Source organism: Dermacentor albipictus, chromosome 1, assembly GCF_038994185.2.
Source record: "Dermacentor albipictus isolate Rhodes 1998 colony chromosome 1, USDA_Dalb.pri_finalv2, whole genome shotgun sequence".
NCBI classification, from domain to species: domain Eukaryota; kingdom Metazoa; phylum Arthropoda; class Arachnida; order Ixodida; family Ixodidae; genus Dermacentor; species Dermacentor albipictus.
In genome coordinates, this window is record NC_091821.1 from 514697199 (window position 1) to 514717478 (window position 20280).

General features: G+C 45.8%; 1 protein-coding gene across 3 annotated transcripts in view; it reads left to right on the forward strand.

Moving 5' to 3' along the window:
- The window catches only part of Duox (dual oxidase), a 448965-nt gene that overhangs the window by 161946 nt on the left and 266739 nt on the right, over positions 1–20280 (forward strand). For all 3 annotated transcript variants that reach the window (XM_065437132.1, XM_065437133.1, XM_065437135.1), the window contains one exon: positions 5843–6044. In XM_065437132.1, the coding sequence (XP_065293204.1) occupies positions 5843–6044 (202 nt within the window). The remainder of the gene's footprint in view (positions 1–5842; positions 6045–20280) is intronic.

The window sequence follows — 20280 nt, forward strand, 5'->3', positions numbered from 1 at the left end:
TACACATGATCATTCACTAGACAGTATTCATGCAGTACTCAGGCAGTACAGTACTCAGGCAAACCGCTTATTCATTTTACTTGTTCCCTACATCACCCAAAGAAGTATCCGATTCAGTCGCTAGTTTACGAACTACAGGTCCCGGCCTTGATAATTGACAGCCTTCTAAAATCAAATTAGTATCATCTCATATCGCCGATATACTCGCGCACATTGTTAACTGCATGTTCATAACGCGTTTTCCCCGATGAATTAAAACACGGTAAAATGACTCCTATATTAAAAAAAAGGTAACAAATAATTAATTTGAAACTACCGTCCTATCTGCATGCTATCTTTTTTTAGCAAAGTCATTGAGAAACTACTTGTAACCCGCTTAACAAACTACTTTCACAAATTCGACTGAAACAGCTATAACATCATTCACTGACAAAATAAAACATGCCCTTGACAACTCCCATAGTGTTGGTTCAGTTTTCATGGACTTCAGTAAAGCATTTGACGCCATCTGTCATTACATCCTTTCTTACAAGTTAGAAGCTCTGGGCATTCGTGGCCCAGCTCTTACGCTCATCCGCAGTTATTTGACTAACAGAACTCAAGTTGTAAATTTCGGAGGTTCACTTTCACGTACTAAACCAGTCACTAGGGATGTCCCACAAGGCTCACTTTTAGGCCCTTTACTTTTCCTGGTGTACATTAATGATCTTCCTCGCTGTTTAAGCAGTGCTTCATCTATTCTATATGCTGGCGACACGACTACATTTACTAATAGCAAATGCATAAATACTGCAATAAAACGACTAAATTCTGACCTAAGCAACTTATCTGCGTGGTGCACAAGTAACAAACTTCACATCAACCCTTCGAAAACTCAGTTTATGCTTTTTCATACAGATAAACGCGTCATCGCGCCCGTGCCACCGCTCGTCTTACAAACTCATGTTCTCTCACCTGCACATGAAGTTGTCTTCCTTGGCGTCAAACTTGACCCCCAACTTAAATTTAACTTGCATGCTGACATGGTCTCAAAAAAAAAATTGCCTTTGGAATAAGAGTACTAATGCTAACGCGCTCGTATTTTCCACAAAACGTTAGCACTTCACTTTATTACGCATTTATTCACTGTCACTTGCAATATTGCAAGTTTGGGGAAACACATATTGCTCGCACATAATACATCTACAACATTTACAAAATCATGCCTTGAGGATTATTAATTTCTCTAGTTATATGTCACATGCAGTACCAATTTTCAGTTCCTTAAGAATACTTCCGTTACATTACATGCTCCAGCTCAAATTGGTTTTACTAATATACCGCGCACTAAATCATGAAATAATTTTAGATGCATTTAATAACTATGCTCTTACCAACACTAAAAATACGAGATTTTCCTCTAACAACAATTTTTTACTCCCTTGAATAAACACTAATTATGGAATGTTTACTTCCCTTTTTACGGCCATTAAATACTGGAACAAACTACCACCCCATATTAAAGCCTGCCGCACAACATTACCCTTCAGGAGAGAGACGAAGAAATATTTACTAACGACACTACTGGCTACTGATTCATTACTATAATTAAATATTGTGTTCAAATCTATTTCCCAGTTTTCAATGATTCTGTACTTACCTATTGTATCGACAGCCTTTATTTATTGGTTATTCTATATCTTCCTTTGCCTTCTTTTTTATCCTTTCTTAGGCATTAGAAATTTCTTGTCGCATAGTCTATATAACATTTGTACTTTGCGTATTGTAAGCATATATTTATTTCTAATTATCTGTTACATTAACCCCGTGTTCTTTGACATGTGTCATTCCTATGTTTCGATAACGTGGCAATTACTACATATTTATTTATTCATACGCTGTATCGGTTTCATTTGCTTGTGTTTTGAACTTCAATTATTGTAAGCAACTTCTTGTATTTGATTATTTTTTCTATTAACTTCGTGTTTTCTGATGTCTGTCGCTGCTATGTTGCCAAACTGTACTAATTCATGCAATGTTAAATTACTAATAGGAGGTCCCCCTGGCAGTTCTTGTAACTCCGGGACCTCCTTCCGTACTAATGATGAATGATGAAAGAAATAAATAAAATAAAACGTTAAGGTATAAGAAAAGAGCAGATTGGGTGAGGCAACAAACGCGGATTAATGGCATCTTAGGTGAAATCAAGAAAAATAAATGGGCATTGGCAGGAAATGTAATGAGGAGGGACGATAACCAATGGTCATTAAATATTGCGGACTGGATTCCTAGGGAAGGGAAGTGTCTCAGTGGTCGGCAGAAAGTGAGGTGGCCGGATGAGATTAAGAAGTTTGCAGGGACGACATGGCCCCACCCAATTAGTACATGACCGGGGTAGTTGGAGAAGTACGGGAGAGGCCTTTGCCCTGCAGTGCGCGTGACCAGACTGATGATGATGATGCGTGGGCCGATTCCGAAGATGGTGCAATGCCGTGTTGACGCGCGGCGGAGGTGAATCGGGGGTTGAACATTCCCCACCCGTTGGCCGATCCCGAAGATAGTGAAATGCCGGGCCGACCCGCGGCGAAGGTGAAGCAGGAATTAAGCACTCCCCATACGAGGGCCGATCCCGAATATTGTGCAATGCTGGGCCGACCCGCGGCCAAGTTGAAGCAGGCGTTAAGCACTCCCCTTACGAGGGCCGATCCCAAAGATAGTGCAATGCCGGGCCGATGCGCAGCGGAGGTGCAGTTTGCCATTAAGGGGCCCACATACAAGCTTCGCTGGTCATGCTTCTTCACAGATTGAAAGGGAACTGAGATCTTTTTCTTTACAAGGACTACAGAGGACGCCCAGAGAATCACGGAAGAATGAACTGCCTGCTGAAGCATATCGCTTACTTGCTCTTCAATAAAATGGCGCACCGTGGATCATACGCGATAAGGTCGCTGGCGCAGCGTATCGTCGGTGTCCGTATCGATCTCGTGATAGAGAGCCGATGTGCGGTCCAACGTCCCTTGTTGACAGTCGAATGCATACTTGAGAAGCAGGTTGAGGGGCTTGGAACACTTATTAGGGCTCAGGAGAGTGTCTACATAGCTGTCGAAGACGTCCGGCGTTACAGGGAGCTAGTAGAGCAGTGGAGCAGGTGCCATTCAGGAGTGCATCGAAGATGGTCACCGGGTCGATAGGCTCAATACGTCCATGGTACTCACTGCAACGCAAAGATAGGAGCGAGGCACAATCGTTGGAGACAAGCATATGAGTGAACTTGACAGTGATCACAGCGAAAGTAAGAGAACATCGTCGATGGAGAAAAATATGCGATGGTGTAAAAAGGGCAATGGAATCTGTAGCACAGTTGGCGCAGGCACTCGCAATAGCAATTGAGTGTAGAAGTATCCAAGTATTTAAGCAAGTTTATGTAGTTTAGAACTTTAGGATAATATAGAAGTTTAGAAGAAGTTTAGACGTTGGTGCATTGCTTTGAAGAACCAAGTTGAGCTTCCTTTATCACCTTCAATGCAATGAGCAATAAGCAGTTTCTCGACGGAATTATCTGGATCGTCTAATTGGGCGTCAGGGAGTAACGAAAATTCCACTTCGGCGTGAGAACGCTCTATAACGGCCTTGTGTTCAGAAATGAATCCCGAGCCCAAGATAATGTCGTATGAATATGTAGACAGAACAAAAAATTCGACTGCGTACATGAGTCTTTCTGTGATGATGCGGGCAAAGCATGCAATGACAGGGCTACTGCGCTGATCGCTTGCTGTGCGCAGCAACAGTGTCATTAATTTTCTGAGCGAGCGCCAATACTTTTACTAATTACAGAAGCGATGGCTCCTCTGTCGACTAGTGCATGTGCAACAATTTGGTCTACCCATACTTTGAGAACGTTCGTCGCGGAAGAGTGAGGGCCTGTAATGTTCGACACCGACGCAGTTCTTGCCTCGGGAACTGTGCCAACTAATTTTCCTGCTGTTCGGTAGGAGTGGGACGACGACGCAGTGGGAAAAGCAAACGGCGCCGTGGGGATGGTGAGTAATGATCGTGGGCAGGAGGATTGGCAGTACGTGGAGAAGTCGGATGTGGTTCAGGAGGCGACGAGAAGAAAGGCAGTGGAGGGGCGGAGGAATGCGCAAGATGGTCAGCTCGGGCAAGCCATGAACGACGTCTACAGAAGCGTCCCACGTGACCAGGGAGAGAGAGAGAGCTAACGAAGAGACGAAAGGCAGGGAAGTCAACCAGACGAGCGTCTCGTTTGAAACCTACATTGGGGGAATGGAAAGGGTGAACAGAAAGGGAAACGCGGGATAGAAGGAACACTGTGTGTGCACGAAGCAAAGCGCCTGGAAATCAGTCAAGTCCAAGCAAATGCTATACCGATACGTTAGGCTGCCGTCATTATGCTGTCTGAAGCTGATCTTGGTGCTTCCCTATAGTTGGTGATGCGCGTTGAAGTCACCAGTGAAGACCAAGGAGCTGGTGGGCGTCAGCAGTTTATTGCAGCAGTACGTGGCAGTACATCGTTAAGGGACGTCACAATAGAAACATATTGGTTGATTGTCGGGCGTGCGCCATGCTGATTGGTAACTTGGTGGGAAACGCGGGAGGAAGTCGCCATGGTGGTACAGCAGGCAATGGTGGCAAGGACGTAGGTAGCAAGGCCCGTGATACAACTTCGGCGAAGGTTATAGGTGCAGGCGCCGCTGCGTGCGGGGACGGAATATCCTCTGATGGTTCCTCCTGTATCATTTGTCGCAGGCTTGAAGTCAACGATGGCGTAGGCCTTGGAATGGCAGTAAGTAGAGGCAGCTACCGAGTGACTTCCGCAAGAATAAACTCTATGATCGCGCTGAGCAGGAGGCCGTGATTGGGAACTGCTCGAAATCCAGGCATCCTGGGTGGACGAACGCCAGGTCAGGAGTCGTTGCCTGTGGAGTTGGTAATAACTCTGATAAAGGTCAGCGACTTCGATGATGGTTTGAAGGTTTCGATGGGAACATTATAAAGGCGTCGTCTTCGATGTCCTTAAATATATGACGGATTTTATCGGATTCGGTCGTTGCTGCATTAACGCGTTTACATTGTCTCCTGTATTGTTTGTGAAGTTCTCACCAGGCTGTTGGGTACAGTTGCGCAAGCGCTATTTAGCACGAAGCTTTCGCGCCGTGGGGAGAATGAAAACTTGCGTGAAACTCGTCTTGAAGTCGCACTGGGTGCCAACGCCAGATTCATGATTGCAGAACTGCACATTCGCGACGCCCGTGAGATACAAGACCGTGTTTTTCAATTTTTGAGCATCGTCCCATTTTTTGTGGGCACTCACGCGTTCATAGGATGAGAAGTATTCTTCGATGTCGTTATCGTGCGAGCCGGTGAAAATGGCTGGCTTCTGTTGACGCAGCGAAACGGAACATAAAATAGTTGGTGAGTCAGGTGGTGGTGTCTTGCTTGCGTCGTGAAGCATGATGCGCAGTCACTTCCCATTGCAGATTCGACGGAAACTACCTTGGGAAACTCTGGCAACCTCCACCGTATATTTAACGCGGTTTAACTACAGAGCCGGAAGGATAGACAGGCAGGTCCGTTGGTCGAGTGTTAGGCACTAAGCGTGCGATCTCAATCCTCGCTCGACGCATTGACGATTCTTCGTCGCTAGAATTTCTGATACTTATATTTTGCTGCATTTATTTGTTTTTTAGTAGTGTATGCGTGCACCAGCAGACAGACCTTATGCTCGTTCTTGGGCCAGCAAAATAAATTGTTGTTTCATTGATTGGTTGATTGACTGATTATTCCATTCAATACCGGCAGTGGTCGCCCTCTGACACGTGTCGTTTACTCCCCTCCCCCGCAGACGAACCTGGCAACTAGCTGGCTCGACGCCTCGTACGTGTACAGCACCAGCGAGACGTGGGCCAACACTATGCGCTCGTTTGAGAACGGCACCTTCCGCGTCGCCGAAGATGGTCTGCCGCCCAAGAACAAGGAGCGAGTGCCGCTGTTCAACTCACCCCCGGCGCGCTACCTGGGCGTCATGAACCCGGAGCGCATGTTCAGTGAGTCCTTTCTGACCTCGCGGAACATTATTGGATCCGCTTCAACGAAAATACTTCAATTCTGTCTCAACTCCAACGTGAAAAGCTAAGGGTTGATATTGGTTTCTGCCAGTACCTCTGCGTAACGTAAGAGTACTTAAAGGAAACTGTACCAGTCACGCTCGTGACGTGAGTGCTAGCTGTTCGTCGTTTTCTAGCTGATCGGCAGGACAGAGTTGTAGAACGTAACAAATTTTTTTCTGCATTTATTTACACGAATACGAGCGGCCAGAGCGAGAAACTGCTCGTCTCTCTGCATCCAGTCTGCCGCTCACGGCCACTGTGAGCGCTGCCCTCGTTTCCCGTAGTTCGCACGATGGAAGGGCCTCGCCGTTAGTGCACTGGGTGCGACTATCCGTTGCCTAGAAGTTTTCTCGGAAATCGGGTACGAGCCGGTTCTAGGCCGCGGCTTGGCCGGTTGTGCCCCCTGATTCTGCTGCGCAGCGGGCTGGCGGTGCGCCTGTTCCGCGCACTGCCTTCTTGACTGCCTTTAGTGGCGAAGGGCACAGCGGTGCCACACAATGCGTCTTCTACGAGACGGCGCTGCTTCTGCACTACGCGGGAGATATAGTGAGCAGCTAGGCGTGTTTTGAGTCCAATGTCCTCCCAGTTAAGCTATTTCGGCAGGTACACATGCAGTTGTTAAGAGGAAGCTCGGGGGCACTTATTTAAAGGCATCAGAACGGAGAAATCGTTTTTTCTCGCCAACGTTTGCACCAAATTGAATTAGGCTTTCTGATTTTAAAAAACGTTTAACTGTGGTGAGCGGCGAATGCAGAATATTGATTTAGGCAACCAATTTGTTATAAATGTTGTTGAAATTATCAATATTTAACACATATCTGCGTTTATCAGATTTACAACGCTGTACCTGGGCAATGAAAAACTATCACTATTCTGTAAACTGCACTTAATGATACATCTAAAGGGCCCATTTTTGATGTAATATGCACCCATATGAAATATACCAATAATATATGCAAATAACTTTCCTAGATCTCTCCTAAACATACTAACAAATTCAAATAAGCTGTGGTATTCCATATAAAATGTGTGTGCCTTATGTGCTATAACGGATGTAGTTTCGACGGTTGCGCTGGATATTCTAGCTGCAGAGTTACAGCTTTTTCAGCTTTGTGCTCCTAGTCTTTTGAAGTCACCAATTAGTGGCAATTTTCCTCAAAAGCTGTAGGCTGTAAATATTTCGCTTGCTGCGGCAACTACAATTTCACTCTGTCTCTAAATTGTAAAACAATCATTAAAATGTGCCTAGGGATATGTTATAAAAGCGTTTCTGCTTTCTACAAACATTTGAATAGACGACAAGGGAGTTGGCCCTGAACTAAAGCTTCCTCTTATTGCTCCGATTAGTTAAACATATGCCGTGTCGCCCGTAATGCGAAGCATTGTTAACATAGATGGTCTAACGTTATAAACAGTAAATTTTGCGCTCCTTATCTGCTATTTCCTGGGGTAAACATTCGCAGATGGGATCGGCAAATCTACTTAAGAGATTATAATTTCCTCAATGTTGATTCTATGTCTTCTTTGTTTGCAGAGATGGCGCTTTCTAGAGGTGGATATGTTGAGAGACACTTTTTTTCTAGCCTTCCTTTCGGTTCTTAACGCTTGCTATGTTCAAATTATTTCAGGTGTTGGCACTGCTTTGTACATCGGCTGCAGAACCTAGCATCAGCCACTCATAAGGCTCCAGCTGGATAATTATTGTTTTTGTTCGTTTTTTGTAGCAGCGGCCAGAAGCGCTATATTACGCTCAGCAAGTCTTTCGCAGTGTCCGGCGGCAGTGGGTTAAGTAGGCATTCACTGATGGACGCGCAGTAATCTGCTTTCGAGAAGAAAACGTCATTGTGGGACTCATTCACCCAACGGCACTCAAACGTAGCACAAGCTGGCGAGCTGTTCCCATGATTCAGTGCGCGATCCGCGCATTTCCGATGATTTCTTAAGCAGGAAGAAAACGTTGTCGGAGGACAATGCCTTACGAAACCATATTGCGTGGCGTCATCGCATTTTATTTTTCTCATTCCTGCTTCATGGTGAGCGCATTCTTTTTCTGCTATGTTGGTTTACAAACAGGAAGGGCGGTCGTGTTTCCGCTTCCGGCTGCCCGTTCGGCTCGGGCACTTCTTCTCTCGTGCAGAGGGGGCTCCGCATTGCGGCAATCCGAATCGCAGCGCTGTAGGAACCAGCCGAATGTGTCATCCATCAGTATTACAGCTCAGCAATCAATGCACTACCCACTATACGATCTTCCATTTTTTTGTCGACTTCGAACACATAGAAATAAAATCTCACAAAAGTTACAGGAGCTACGCCACTGCAGATCAACTACCGGGCCAGGCGCACATAATTAAAGAGAGCCTAAACAATTCAGTAATTAAACTAATTACTTTAATAAATAAATTCCCAGTTACACAAATTATGACAGAAGTTTGTATAGTGAGGTCAAAGAGATTCTTCATAAGCTCCGTGTTTGAAGTTTTCGAAACGATCCTGTACACGGAAAGAGTTGGCCTCAAATTATTCGTTAAATTTGCTGGTTTGATCCTAGCCGGCGCGTCACTTGGAAGGGCGCACTAAAACGACCTCATTCCGATGGGCGTTGTGTGCAGCCTGCTCCCGATGGAATTCAGTGTCAGCAGGCTATTTCGACGTCGCCTTGCCTGCACTCTTAGCACGGTATACGTTTATTAAAGAGGTATGTTTTCACAAATTTTACACCTTTATATTCATAAGTTAAGCATCGACCTTTACAAAGTTAGCTTTTATTTTTATTAAAGGGAAGTAGGCGTGTACTTAAATTAGATGTTACAATAACATTTAACCTTTAGTATAGGCATACAGTATTGAGTGCCTTTGCCTAATTATAGAGGTTAATTTCTACAGCATGCCGGTTGAACCAACAAAATGTTTACGCAAATCGGCTTCCTGGAGATCCCGGATGGAAACCGCGCGGCGCATGCTCCGTAGAGCCGGTGTCGCCCAGCAACGGGGACGCTGCTGTTCTTTCTTTCGGGATTCTTTCTGCGGTATGTTCCATAAAACCCGTCGCTGTGCGCATGCTCTGCCCAGGCAGTCGTGGCCTAGCAACAGAGGTGTGTCTCTTCCTTCTTTCGAGTTTCTTTCTGCTTGAGCCTCTTCTTTCTCACGCGCTTGGTTCTGCGGCCGTATTAGGCAGCCTACAACCATGCGCGGAGAAATGTGGGTGCTCGCGGAGAACGCTTCTCGGCCAGTCCTTTTCGTTCACTGCATTTACACGCGCTTGTGCTTCGAAATAGTTCACGTGGCCACGTAGTGCGCTTTCCAGAGCAAAAGGGTGTCCCCGTGTCCCTCGGAGTCTAAGCAAAAAAAAAAAAGAAACATTGCGTTTTGAAGGCAGCTTAGACTTTACGGGCACCGCCACATCTCCTGTTTGACCTCAAAGATATCAAGACATAAAATACCACCTACTCCCCAAAAAGGCGCAACAGAGGTGAGCGTGGGAGTGACAGAAATTTCTTTACTTTCAAATAGTATTATTCCGGGGCTGTTGGGAGTGTAGACTCAATATATTTACAGTATATATACACGCAAAGTCAATGTGGTCAAGATCGCTGACCAGCAGCAACACGCAGCAGCCAGCGTCTCGCTATCTTCTTCCTCCTCTCTCTCTTCTGTCAACCCCCGGGTGGTAAAGCGCCGTCTCGGCGCATGGTAGACGAAGAACTGCGAGCAAAGTATGGTTTCAGCCGCAAAACGTGCACGATGTACAGGCGGCGGACTTGAGAATGGATGAAACTGTAACGGCACGATCTCGTAATTGACGTCGTTAACTTGACGTAGGGCTTCATAAGGCCCTGTGCAGCGAGAGAGGAGCTTCTGGGAGAGGTCGACTCGACCACATGGTGACCAAAGCAGCACCCAAGCACCTAGAGCGAAATGAACATCGCGATGGCACCGGTCGTAACGCTCTTCTTGCAGAAGCTGCGAGGCTAATAAGCGAGATTGGGTGACTTGACGAGCCATGTGAGCTCGATCGATGACTTCACGAGCGTACTCAGTGGCAACGCGAGGCACAGAAGGTAGGATGGTGTCAAAGGGCAAAGTGGGGTCGCGACCATACAAAAGATAAAAGGGTTGATATCCTTAGGTGTCATGTCGGGACGAGTTATACGCGAATGTCACGTAGGCCACCGTGGCGTCCCAGTCGCGGTGAATGTTGGAAACGTACATCGAGAGCATCTCTGAGTGTTCGGTTGAGACGTTCCGTAATGCCCCAACCACTGGCACGCGTCGGAAAGCTTCGGCACGCGCCGAACCGTCAAAAGCGTCGGTCGGGAACATGGCGAAGCGTGACGACGAGCAGCGATTATGTCTTCTGCCGATGCTAGAAGTTTGCCGACGCGAGGTGAAGCTGTGCCGGCGTGCACCAATCAGAGGCTGCGACGCGTCGCAGGCGTCAACCAATTGGAGGCTGCGAAGCCTCCGGCTGCTATGCTATGATGGCCGCCCGCGCGAAGGCGCCGGCACCAACGATAGTCTGAGTTCCTTGGACGTACGACGCGCGCGACAGTGTTCCTGAAAGACAGTGTTGTAATAGTAGGCCGACAACCACACGACCGATCGACCGACGACCGTTGGTTGTGGCAGTGCGACGTAAATACAAAGCGACTTCGAACGACGCCGACTAATCCAACCTGCCCACTGGGTTGCGCTGGGCTCGATACGATCGTCTGCTCAGACAGCCAACAGAATCACGATTGCCGCACCATTCGTGCTTGTTGTATGTGTATTTTCTTGTGTTCGAAAGGAATGGAAACATATTTCGCTAGAATATCACCTTAGGCTTGTTTGTTTTCCATCCTGCTGTTAACAGCGCAAAATGCAAACAAGAGACAAGACAAGAAGACACCACAAGCGCTGACTTTCAAGAACGTTTATTTCGAAAGAAACACGGCTTCTTATAATTATTGCCCACGCGTGTCGCAGTCACGTGATCGCACATCATGTGAAGCACGCACTATTTTCTTTTTTGCACTCAAGATGCTTTTGAGCATGCAAAAGCTCAAGTTATTTTTTTTTTGTCAGTAACGTGGACGGCGTGCTAACGCATTGGTCACGAAGTCTCGTAATCTCGGCTGCCTCAATTATCTCCCGGACAAGCTGGTCATTGTGTTTCTTCAGCACTTCATAGCGTCTGAATTCTGTGGCGCAACCTTTTGAGGGGCAATTCCTGATATGGATGCCTAGATTCTTGTTATCCTGCTCGACGCTATGTTTGTGTTCCTTTAGTCTTTGATTTGTCTTTCATTTGCAGTTACTAACTGCCGACCTATATCTATCCTCTGCAGTGTGTCAAAAGTGTTTGAATTGATATTGCATTCTTCGCTTTCTGTTATTGCTAAGAGCATTTTAATAAATGAACAGCATGACCTTGTGTGCCGATAACTTAAAACTATTTGACACTGTCAACAGTGTTCACCACTGCATCGACTTCCAAAAAGACATTTTTTCACTCTCAGACAGGTGCAGAAACAATAAGTACTCTTAAATGCGTCCAATACTATGGCATCAAGTTATATGCAGAAAACGCACCATGTGAAATTTTGATACACCCTACGTGATGCTCCACTCCTTAGGGTCGGTGAAATGAAAGATCTTGCTGTGTATTTCGACAAAACGCTAAGCTTCTTTTTGCATAGATAATTACACAACATGCCCTTCACGCTCTTGGAATTGCATGCCCTATATTGAATGATTTCCGCTCACCTGTTGTGTTTCTGAAATTCTGCTGTGTGCCTCCAACTACTAGAGTATGCCTCTGTAGGAGGTGGTGCAAGGAGCAAATATAAATCTGACCTCATTGAACGCATCCAGAATAAATTGATATTTATCTTAAAGCACCACTTTTGCCGTTCTGGCGACCACAGTTGAGCCTTCTCAAATATACTTCAACTCGCACCTCTAGATTCAAGACTTAATTTATCACACTTTTGTCCCTGTAAAATGTGGTCCATGACATTATACATTCCCTAATGCTTCTTGATCATATGCATTTGTTCGCACCGCAACGGTATACCAGGTAGCATTCCACATTCGTTGCCTGGCCTTGTTGCAAGATTGTGCTGTATAAGACTCGACTCCAAAACATGCTTCAGAGTTCATTTCCTGTGTTTTGTGTATCTGCAGATAATCACATAGGATTAACTTCTTTTTAATTTTCCTCATTTCCTTTTCTCCCTATTTGTTTCTCTGTCTTGCATTTTTTTGCCCACCACATTCATGTTTTCTGTACATTTTGTCTCACATTGGGCTCGTTAAGTGCACCAGTACAAAAGCTCTCTAGCTTTTCCTGGGCACTACAGTAAACATTTGAATGATTGATTATTATCGTAGTATAAAATCGTGCTTTTTAAGTATGCACTAGTATACTATTTCAGTGCAGTAGCTTTTGTGCAATTAAAGAAAAGGGCATGAATTAAGAAAGTGCCATAATAACATGCTATGTGCCTGATCATATACATTGTGGTATTAATTTCTCCTGAGTTGTAATAATGGCTGGCTACTGTATCAAGTGTTGTGCAATAAAATAATATGCCACAGCAATTATTGCGTGCCTCGCAAACCAAATTGAATATCTCTTTCTCCGTCAAAACTTCATAGCAGGCTGAAAACAATAAACTGCAATTTCTTTTTGGGGTGACGAAGTGTATAAATTGTGAAAATAACGTGTTTATATGTCTCTTCTACTATGCAGATGTGCTGCTCCCATACACTCGAATATGCGCTTCAATAGTACGATTTGGGAAAGGGCAACGAAAGACCCCTATTAAAACCTTACAATTCTCAAGCTTGCATTATCTGACGGTATGTCATTTCGTTAATGTAATGAGAAACTTGACATGTGAAAAGCAGTTAGAATAGAACATGGCCCTTACACTGTGAAAATGTTTTGTAGCAACGCACTCAATGTGAAGGCCTCCGGATGTGATGTTGATGCATCAAAACAACCTAGAATAATAGAGGTGCTCCATGGGCTAGATTTGACAGAATCGAGAATCAGGGGGAGACAAGTTACGAATTACATAAATTTTAGCTATTCTAGATTTTTCTTTTGTGAATGCTAGAGGGGTTTCAATCCTTTCGTGCTGATTTTCTCAGAATCCACTCTTTCACGTTTATTTCATGCACCAACTAGCATAACTATATTGACATGGATGCTTTATCTGTATCCAGTTACCGTATTTCATCGGCTAAAAGATGTTGAACCTTATCGCTCGGTGCAGGATGCGCCTGAACGCATCGGCAGTTTCGCGAATGTTATCGGTGCTTCTGTCTGTTGTCGACGATCCTTGTCAAGCTGATTGCATACGCGACACGAATTGTGTAGTAGTTTCTGGAAGGCGCGCGGGCTCCCGCGAATAGGCTGTCATTTTCGACGATTGACGTATGCAAACCGACGCGCTTGACCCGCAGATGAGATTTTCGACGATTGCCGACATTGCTCGCCGCTATCGTTGCGATTGAGTCTGCACTACTTATTGACCATCACTACTACGTGACAATTTCCAACAGATTTTTTCAGTGATACTTTGCACGCGTAATTCTTACATAGCTGGCTGTGCAATGAGCTACCAAAAATGAAATGGTACAACAGTTTTTGATATGCTATGGCATCTTCGTGCAGTTGTTTGCAAAGCGATCTTGCAGACAGACGACGCGCGAGCGCGAGCGCTGATGTCAATATTTTGTGCACTCTTGTTACTTCAAAAATAGCAACGAACTGTTGCGGCAGGCGTATATTCATTTTTCAAACGTTTTTTTTTTATATAGCTACAAGCGCGTACAGATCACTAGCTTATTGTTTCAAGCTTAGTTTACAGCAGGCTGTTTTAGGCCGGACTTTGACGGATGAAGGCAAAATAGTCCAGCAACAGTGGGCCGCAGCCGAGGAGCGAGCTTCGGCGCGCGTCAGAGATTCTGTCCAGTGGTTGCGTGCCCTCTTCCTCCGACCAACGCGAGGCGAAACGTTCGCTTGTCGGCGCGCGCCGAAGCTTGCCGACGCGTGCCAGTGGTTGGGACATAAGACCGTTCGTCTGCGGATGGTAGGTGGTGGATAGCTTGTGCTTAGTGGCGCAAGAGCGGAGGAGGTCGTCCACAACTCGAGACAAGAACCAGCGGCCGCAGTCTGCAAGTAACTGTCGAGATGCACCGTGCTGGAGAATGACGTCGTGAAGGAGAAAATCGGCCACGTCAGTTGCGCAACTAGTCGGCCACGCCTTTGTTATCGCGTAGCGTGTCGCGTAATCAGTTGCGAAAGCGATCCACTCATTCCCTCTAGTCGTCGTCGTCGAAAAAGGGCCAAGCAGGTCAAGGCCTACACGAAAAAACGGTTCAGAGGGAACTTCAATTGGATGGAGTCGTCCGACAGGTGGCAGGGGAGGTTTCTTCCGGCGCTGACACGATTCGAAAGTTGCGACATAACGACGCACAGAGCGGTAGAGACCCGGCCAGATGAACCGGCTTAATACGCAGTCGGATGTACGAAAACTCCAAGGTGTCCCGGCGTCGGTGCATCGTGAAGTTGTTCGAAAACGACGGATCGCAGATGACTAGGAAGCAATTCAGAGCTCTCAGGGTTGATATTGCGGCGGTAGAGGATGCCGTCATGCAGCACGAACATGCGGCATGTGCCGCACTTAGGTGCATTTAGCTGCACTTAATAAACTTCTGTTCAGGTGCCGTGAGAGTGCAGTGCCAGTTGAGAAAGTTCAAGTGCGGCACAATTAAGCGCGCTCCTGATTTGCTTACAAAGTTGTTATAGAGGTTTGAGTCTAAAAGTGCGAGCATCGGCGTCTGCTCGCATGGTACTTTTGTGAAATTGTTGTCATCACTGTAGCCTCTCTCGTCGCGATGGCTTCTTCTGCCTCGATGCTGGCCCAAATAGTTCCAAGATTATTTTGCTTTTCATTGTGTTCTGCGCTCACACATGTTCAGGTATGTTTGCTGGTCTTGTGGCGGCTACTTTGAACAGATTGGAGGAGCAGTACACAGTACCTGTTCGCTTTCCTCTGAATCACTGAATATACACAAGTGCGAAACGCTAACCATGTGCACTGATGTCTAAGAGAAAACGTAGCTAAAGCTTTCGAAACAAGACGTTATTTTTGGAGAGTGAGCCCTGACCGCATCAGCAATGGCGAGAAACGGGCTTACAGCTATGATTATTGCGGCTCTCAAATAATTTCGCCAACTTGCCACTCGGAGAACATAGTGCAGTTTGCTAGTCTTAGAAATGGGCTGCCGGCGTTGCGGAGAGCAAAGAAAAAGTTTTGACAAAGTTCTTTTGACGCGTCTTACGGTTACGGAAGTGTTTAGGAATTTTATGTGCTTGAATTATTACCTGTTTCTACTTATTTCTAGAAATGTTCTTTTGAGTCTGAAGCTTTTAGAATGATAAGAGTTGTTCGTGATTGTCTGCCACTCTTGGCGCTCAAGCTTCAAATTCTGGGTGACGATTGTTACATGAGGTTCTTTGGAATAAAATTTTATTTACATAAAGATCACACGTGCTGGGGGTGGGATTCTAAGTGGAAAAGCACCGTTGCTGCCATTCAGCTCTGCGCATTCCAAGTTGTAAAGAGGAGCACCGTCAGACACCATTAGTGCTCTCAATTAATTCTATTATCTTTCGATGGCCTGCTTTGACTGAAAGAAACTTGCCTCTAGTAAGCAGGCTAGCCTGGCCGCGTTTACAAGTCAATCACAGAAGCCTTACTCAGGAAAGCAACATCCAGCTGGCAGGTCAGCTCAACGAATTTTTCCGAAAGTCGGAGAATAATCACCATTAGACCCTACCTGCAAGATATTTTCCACAACGCGACAAAGGTAGGCGCAACGGCGAATGCGTTAAGATGATTTTTGCGGCTACGATGAAGTTGGGAAAAATATGCAATATCAGCCATTAAATCGCTGATAAAAAAAGCCGCGTTAAAAAAAAAACTGTGAAGGAAATGACAGGGGGCTTTATTTCGCGTTCAAAGAAGGGCTTGTTTACCAGATGCCACTTTTGTGTGGTAAACACCAAGTGGAGCAGACGGGGTGGTGTCTGAACGGCAGGCTTAGAGAGCATTGTAATAATGTCAACAGCGGACGCGATGGCTGGTTAACTGCACCCTACAGCAGCCGCCGTTTCTTGTCCCTGTTTTTTATATATCCTTGTGTGCCGACATGAATTTAAATCGACGAGACTATTCATTAAATCTTCCACAACAGATAATCTTGGACAAGAATGCGCTCCTTTGCTCGGGGAAGGAACTGTCGTTCTCCGCTGCCTCAGAGATTTTGCATGTGTGAGTTTGCCTCCGGTTATACAAACCCGCTGTTCGGCTTCAAATAAATCATTCTTGAAAGCAGCGCTTGTGGGTGTCGTCTTCTGTCCAATTTGTTTCCCATAGTGTGGGCTGAACGTAACACGAGACGCGGAGGCACTAATCTGGTCGAGCCGCTCCGGACGGGCTCTGTCCCGGCGGTCGAGCAGCGCTCCGTGACAGCGCAGCGCCAGCGTGGCCCCGCAGGTAGGCGGGCTGCCGCGCTGCCAGCCGCCAACAGTATTTGCCGGTGCGTTAACTGATCGAGGTTCTTCCACCATGACATTGCGCCGAAAATGAAGCCACGTTTCGCGGCACGTAGATAACGATCTCACTGAAGGCGAGTGCGAACGCCGTCTTAGTACGTCCGTGAGCCAGATTTTTCAGAGAGACGGAGACGCACGAGAAATCGGAACACATATTGATCTAATTAAAAAAAAATATTCACGGAACTCCCGAAATATTTACTTAAGGAAAACAGCAATTTAAGCATTGTCGCCGGTGAGTTCGCAAGGCGTTTCCGTTTAAAGTGAACCTGCAGAGTGACGCCAGCTTGGAGACATGCGCCCATCAAACAATCCGCAAATGGGCACTGTTGTTCCGCCTTCTCTTTTAACCAAACACTATTTATGCATTCAAGGACAAAGGTAACTGGAACGCCATGAAAAACGCGGGGAATGCTGGAGATGGAAATTCAAGACGATGTGCAAAACGAGTACGAGTTAATAGTGGGAGCCGATGTTTCGACAAGTGGACTTGCCTTTTTCGAGGCAACATATACTTTTGTCGCCACGGCATATATAGATGAAGATCAAGGAATAAGCTGAGCGTCCTCTGCTTTCCTCATATATGCTGTGCCGAGGAAAGCCTATGTCGCCTCGAGAAGTCCACTTGTCGAATGGTTGGTTCCCGCTTCTACCTTGTTCTCGTTTTGTTCATCGTCTGGAACGCCCATGTATTTCGTCTCACACTTTTGGAAAGAATACTGCGAAACTACTGTTACCCAGGATATTCATGTCAAGTCTATATGCCTTGTTTACTAACCGGCTACAACTTGTAAATTACAATATGTGGCCTAAACTGATTAAGTTAATTAGTGAATTGTTGTGAAATATTGAAATGTGTGGTTTATTTCCTGTGCTAGCAATGTTGGTCTCTTGGAAGAATCCAGTTCAAGGACAAGAGATGTGTCATTTGGCACAGGTGGAGTTTAAAAGTTCTTGAAAACTTAAAAATCAAAATGCGTACTTAAAGAAACAAGTGGCCCAATTGGCACCAACAAACGTTAGATATTGCCATACAGTATACAAAGCCTAATTTAAAAAAGAGGCCTGGCGTAAAAATACCGTACCCCCCATTGTCATACTACCCTGGCCACTCGTAACTCGAAGCTCTTCCTCCACTCCGAAGAGATGTATATAGCGGCGCCTCTGGACTGAGAAAGTGGGTACATTTTCTAGGAACTGCCGTGAACCATTGACGACTTCTGCCGAGGCGCGGCGCTGTCCGACACTTCCTTCAGTCGAGGAGGAGTGTTGAATGGAGGAACGTTCCAGAATATAGCCACCAAAACTGCGCGGCAGCACGACAAAAGGCAAAGCACTCGACGGCGCTGAAGGAGATGCATGAGATCTAGCTTCACTCGTCCACTCTGCAGGCGCTGAGGCAAGCTTCCCTAACTGTTGCAGACAACAGTGAGCACTTACTGTCCTCTGAAACACTAGATATTTGAGATGCTGACACCACGATATATTTTCATGGCCAATACAACCAACTATATAGAACGAGTGCAACATTGCAATTACCGTCACAAAGAAGAGAATGAGAAAAGATCACAGTTTCGCCGTACTGGAGAAACAATGAATGCGGTGGCAACAAGTAGCTGTACTAGCAGCTGTAGCTGTACGCTGGCAGCATGAATTGAAGCGAGCGTAAGATGACTAAGCAAAAAGCTACTCGTTGTGCTAGGGGTCCTCTGTTTTAAAACTGACATCCGACAATTTCATTTATATTTTGTTTTCTTCGCACTCTGTTTGCTTCAAGATCATTTACGGTAATAATTCAAGCCAACGGCTTTCTTGGAGACTTTACCACCACGTTTCCGTATCAGGCCGGTCCCAAGGCTCGTGTGCAGCCGCGCTATTATATTCAGATTATTTTCATGTTTGACGTGTGTAATTATTTCGCGCTTTTAATATTTAAGTATGAGAAGATGTAAGACGAAAGGCACGCGCGTTTGGTGTTTTGTTTATTGACACTTGTTTGTGCGATGTCATTCTTGAAAGGCTGAGGAATAATTCTGCTAAAAATGTAATACCTGGTGTGATGAACTTTAGTGAGTGGATGGTGTGGCAATATAGCCCGCACACACTGCATGTCATCTAGCATGGAGTAGCATGTCACATGCATGAAGAGGCTGTATCGGGAGGTATCTGGTCTAGCACTGTCTGTGCCTACATAACAGGCCATTGAATGTGGAGGCCAGGGCATAGATCTGTTAAAACGAGTTAATCGAATTCAAAATAGCCCAGGAGCAGCTCTTCGCTCTCTAAACTACATACAAAATACATTAAGGTGAGCAAAAGAACGAGGGAAAAGCTGGAGCCAATGTTTCGACAAGTAGACTTGTCTTCTGCAAGGCGACATATGCTTTCCTCGGCACAATATATATAGGTACGGTTGTTATTTAGGCGAGAGAGGGTAAGGTGGGTGATTATAGCAATAACCGAAGGTCTCTTAGCAGCGAGGGTGTAGAATTTAGAATAGAGGGCTGCAATGCACACGGTGGGGGACACGGCCGCATGCATTTTGAAACTTTTTTCCTCCCTTTCTTTTTTTTTCTTGATATATTTATTTCATTTCAGCAATTATTTTTTTCAAGAGCCCCGTTTGATGCCGCTCCTTCTATTATTTCTTTCAGGGAAACGATGGCCCACTGACCTCCAGCGAAGCAGATCATAGAGGTGCTGTGCACACGGTCGTTGACAGGCCGGTTGATACATGACCGTCTCACTGGCAGTGTCCATAGCACCACTCTATTTTCAATTCTACACCCTCACCGCTAACAAATCTTCGGTTATTGCTACAATCACCCGCGTTAGCTCCCCTGCCCTTAAGAAGAACCCCACCTATATATACTGTGCCAAGGAAAGCATATGTCGCCTTGAAAATGATAAGTCCACTTTTCGAAGCGCTGCCTCCTGGTTTTACCTTGTTCACGTTTTGATCACAGTCTTGAATTCCCATTTCCCACTTTCCCCGTACATTCCATACACATATGTTGCCACAAAAAAGCTTATTAGAAGAATGTTTTTTTTTTCTACCTTGGGGCACACATTGTCTTCTCTGTAAGAAACCTGAGACCATTGATCATGTTTTTCTCCATTGCTGAGCGGAGGTATATTTTTGGGACCTGCTTCAGCGAACACTACTTTCCACTAGATATCTATGGTACACGATTTCTGAACACTAGTAGCGACGACAGAATACCATGCGACTGCACGATAGTGCTGCACTGTGTATGGGGCACCCCCATGGTGGGGTTTCAGTGCAGGGAGGGCACGCGACCTGTCCGGCGGTTGTTCCACGAGCACATGGGAATTCCGTAGGAATGCTAGTAAATACTGCAACAGTGTGTCCCTGAGTGGCTGCCGAGGGTAGAGCTGTTGACAGTGCCCAAAGAATTTCAAACGCGAGTGCCTCTCCAGCTGCACGGACGGTTGAAATTGTCAATCGATTTGGTATTTTTCGTTGCACAATTTTCGGTTTCTCTTTTTGTTAAAGTGTGCTTCACTAGGACCGACATTAAAGAAAAGACGCATGTAGCA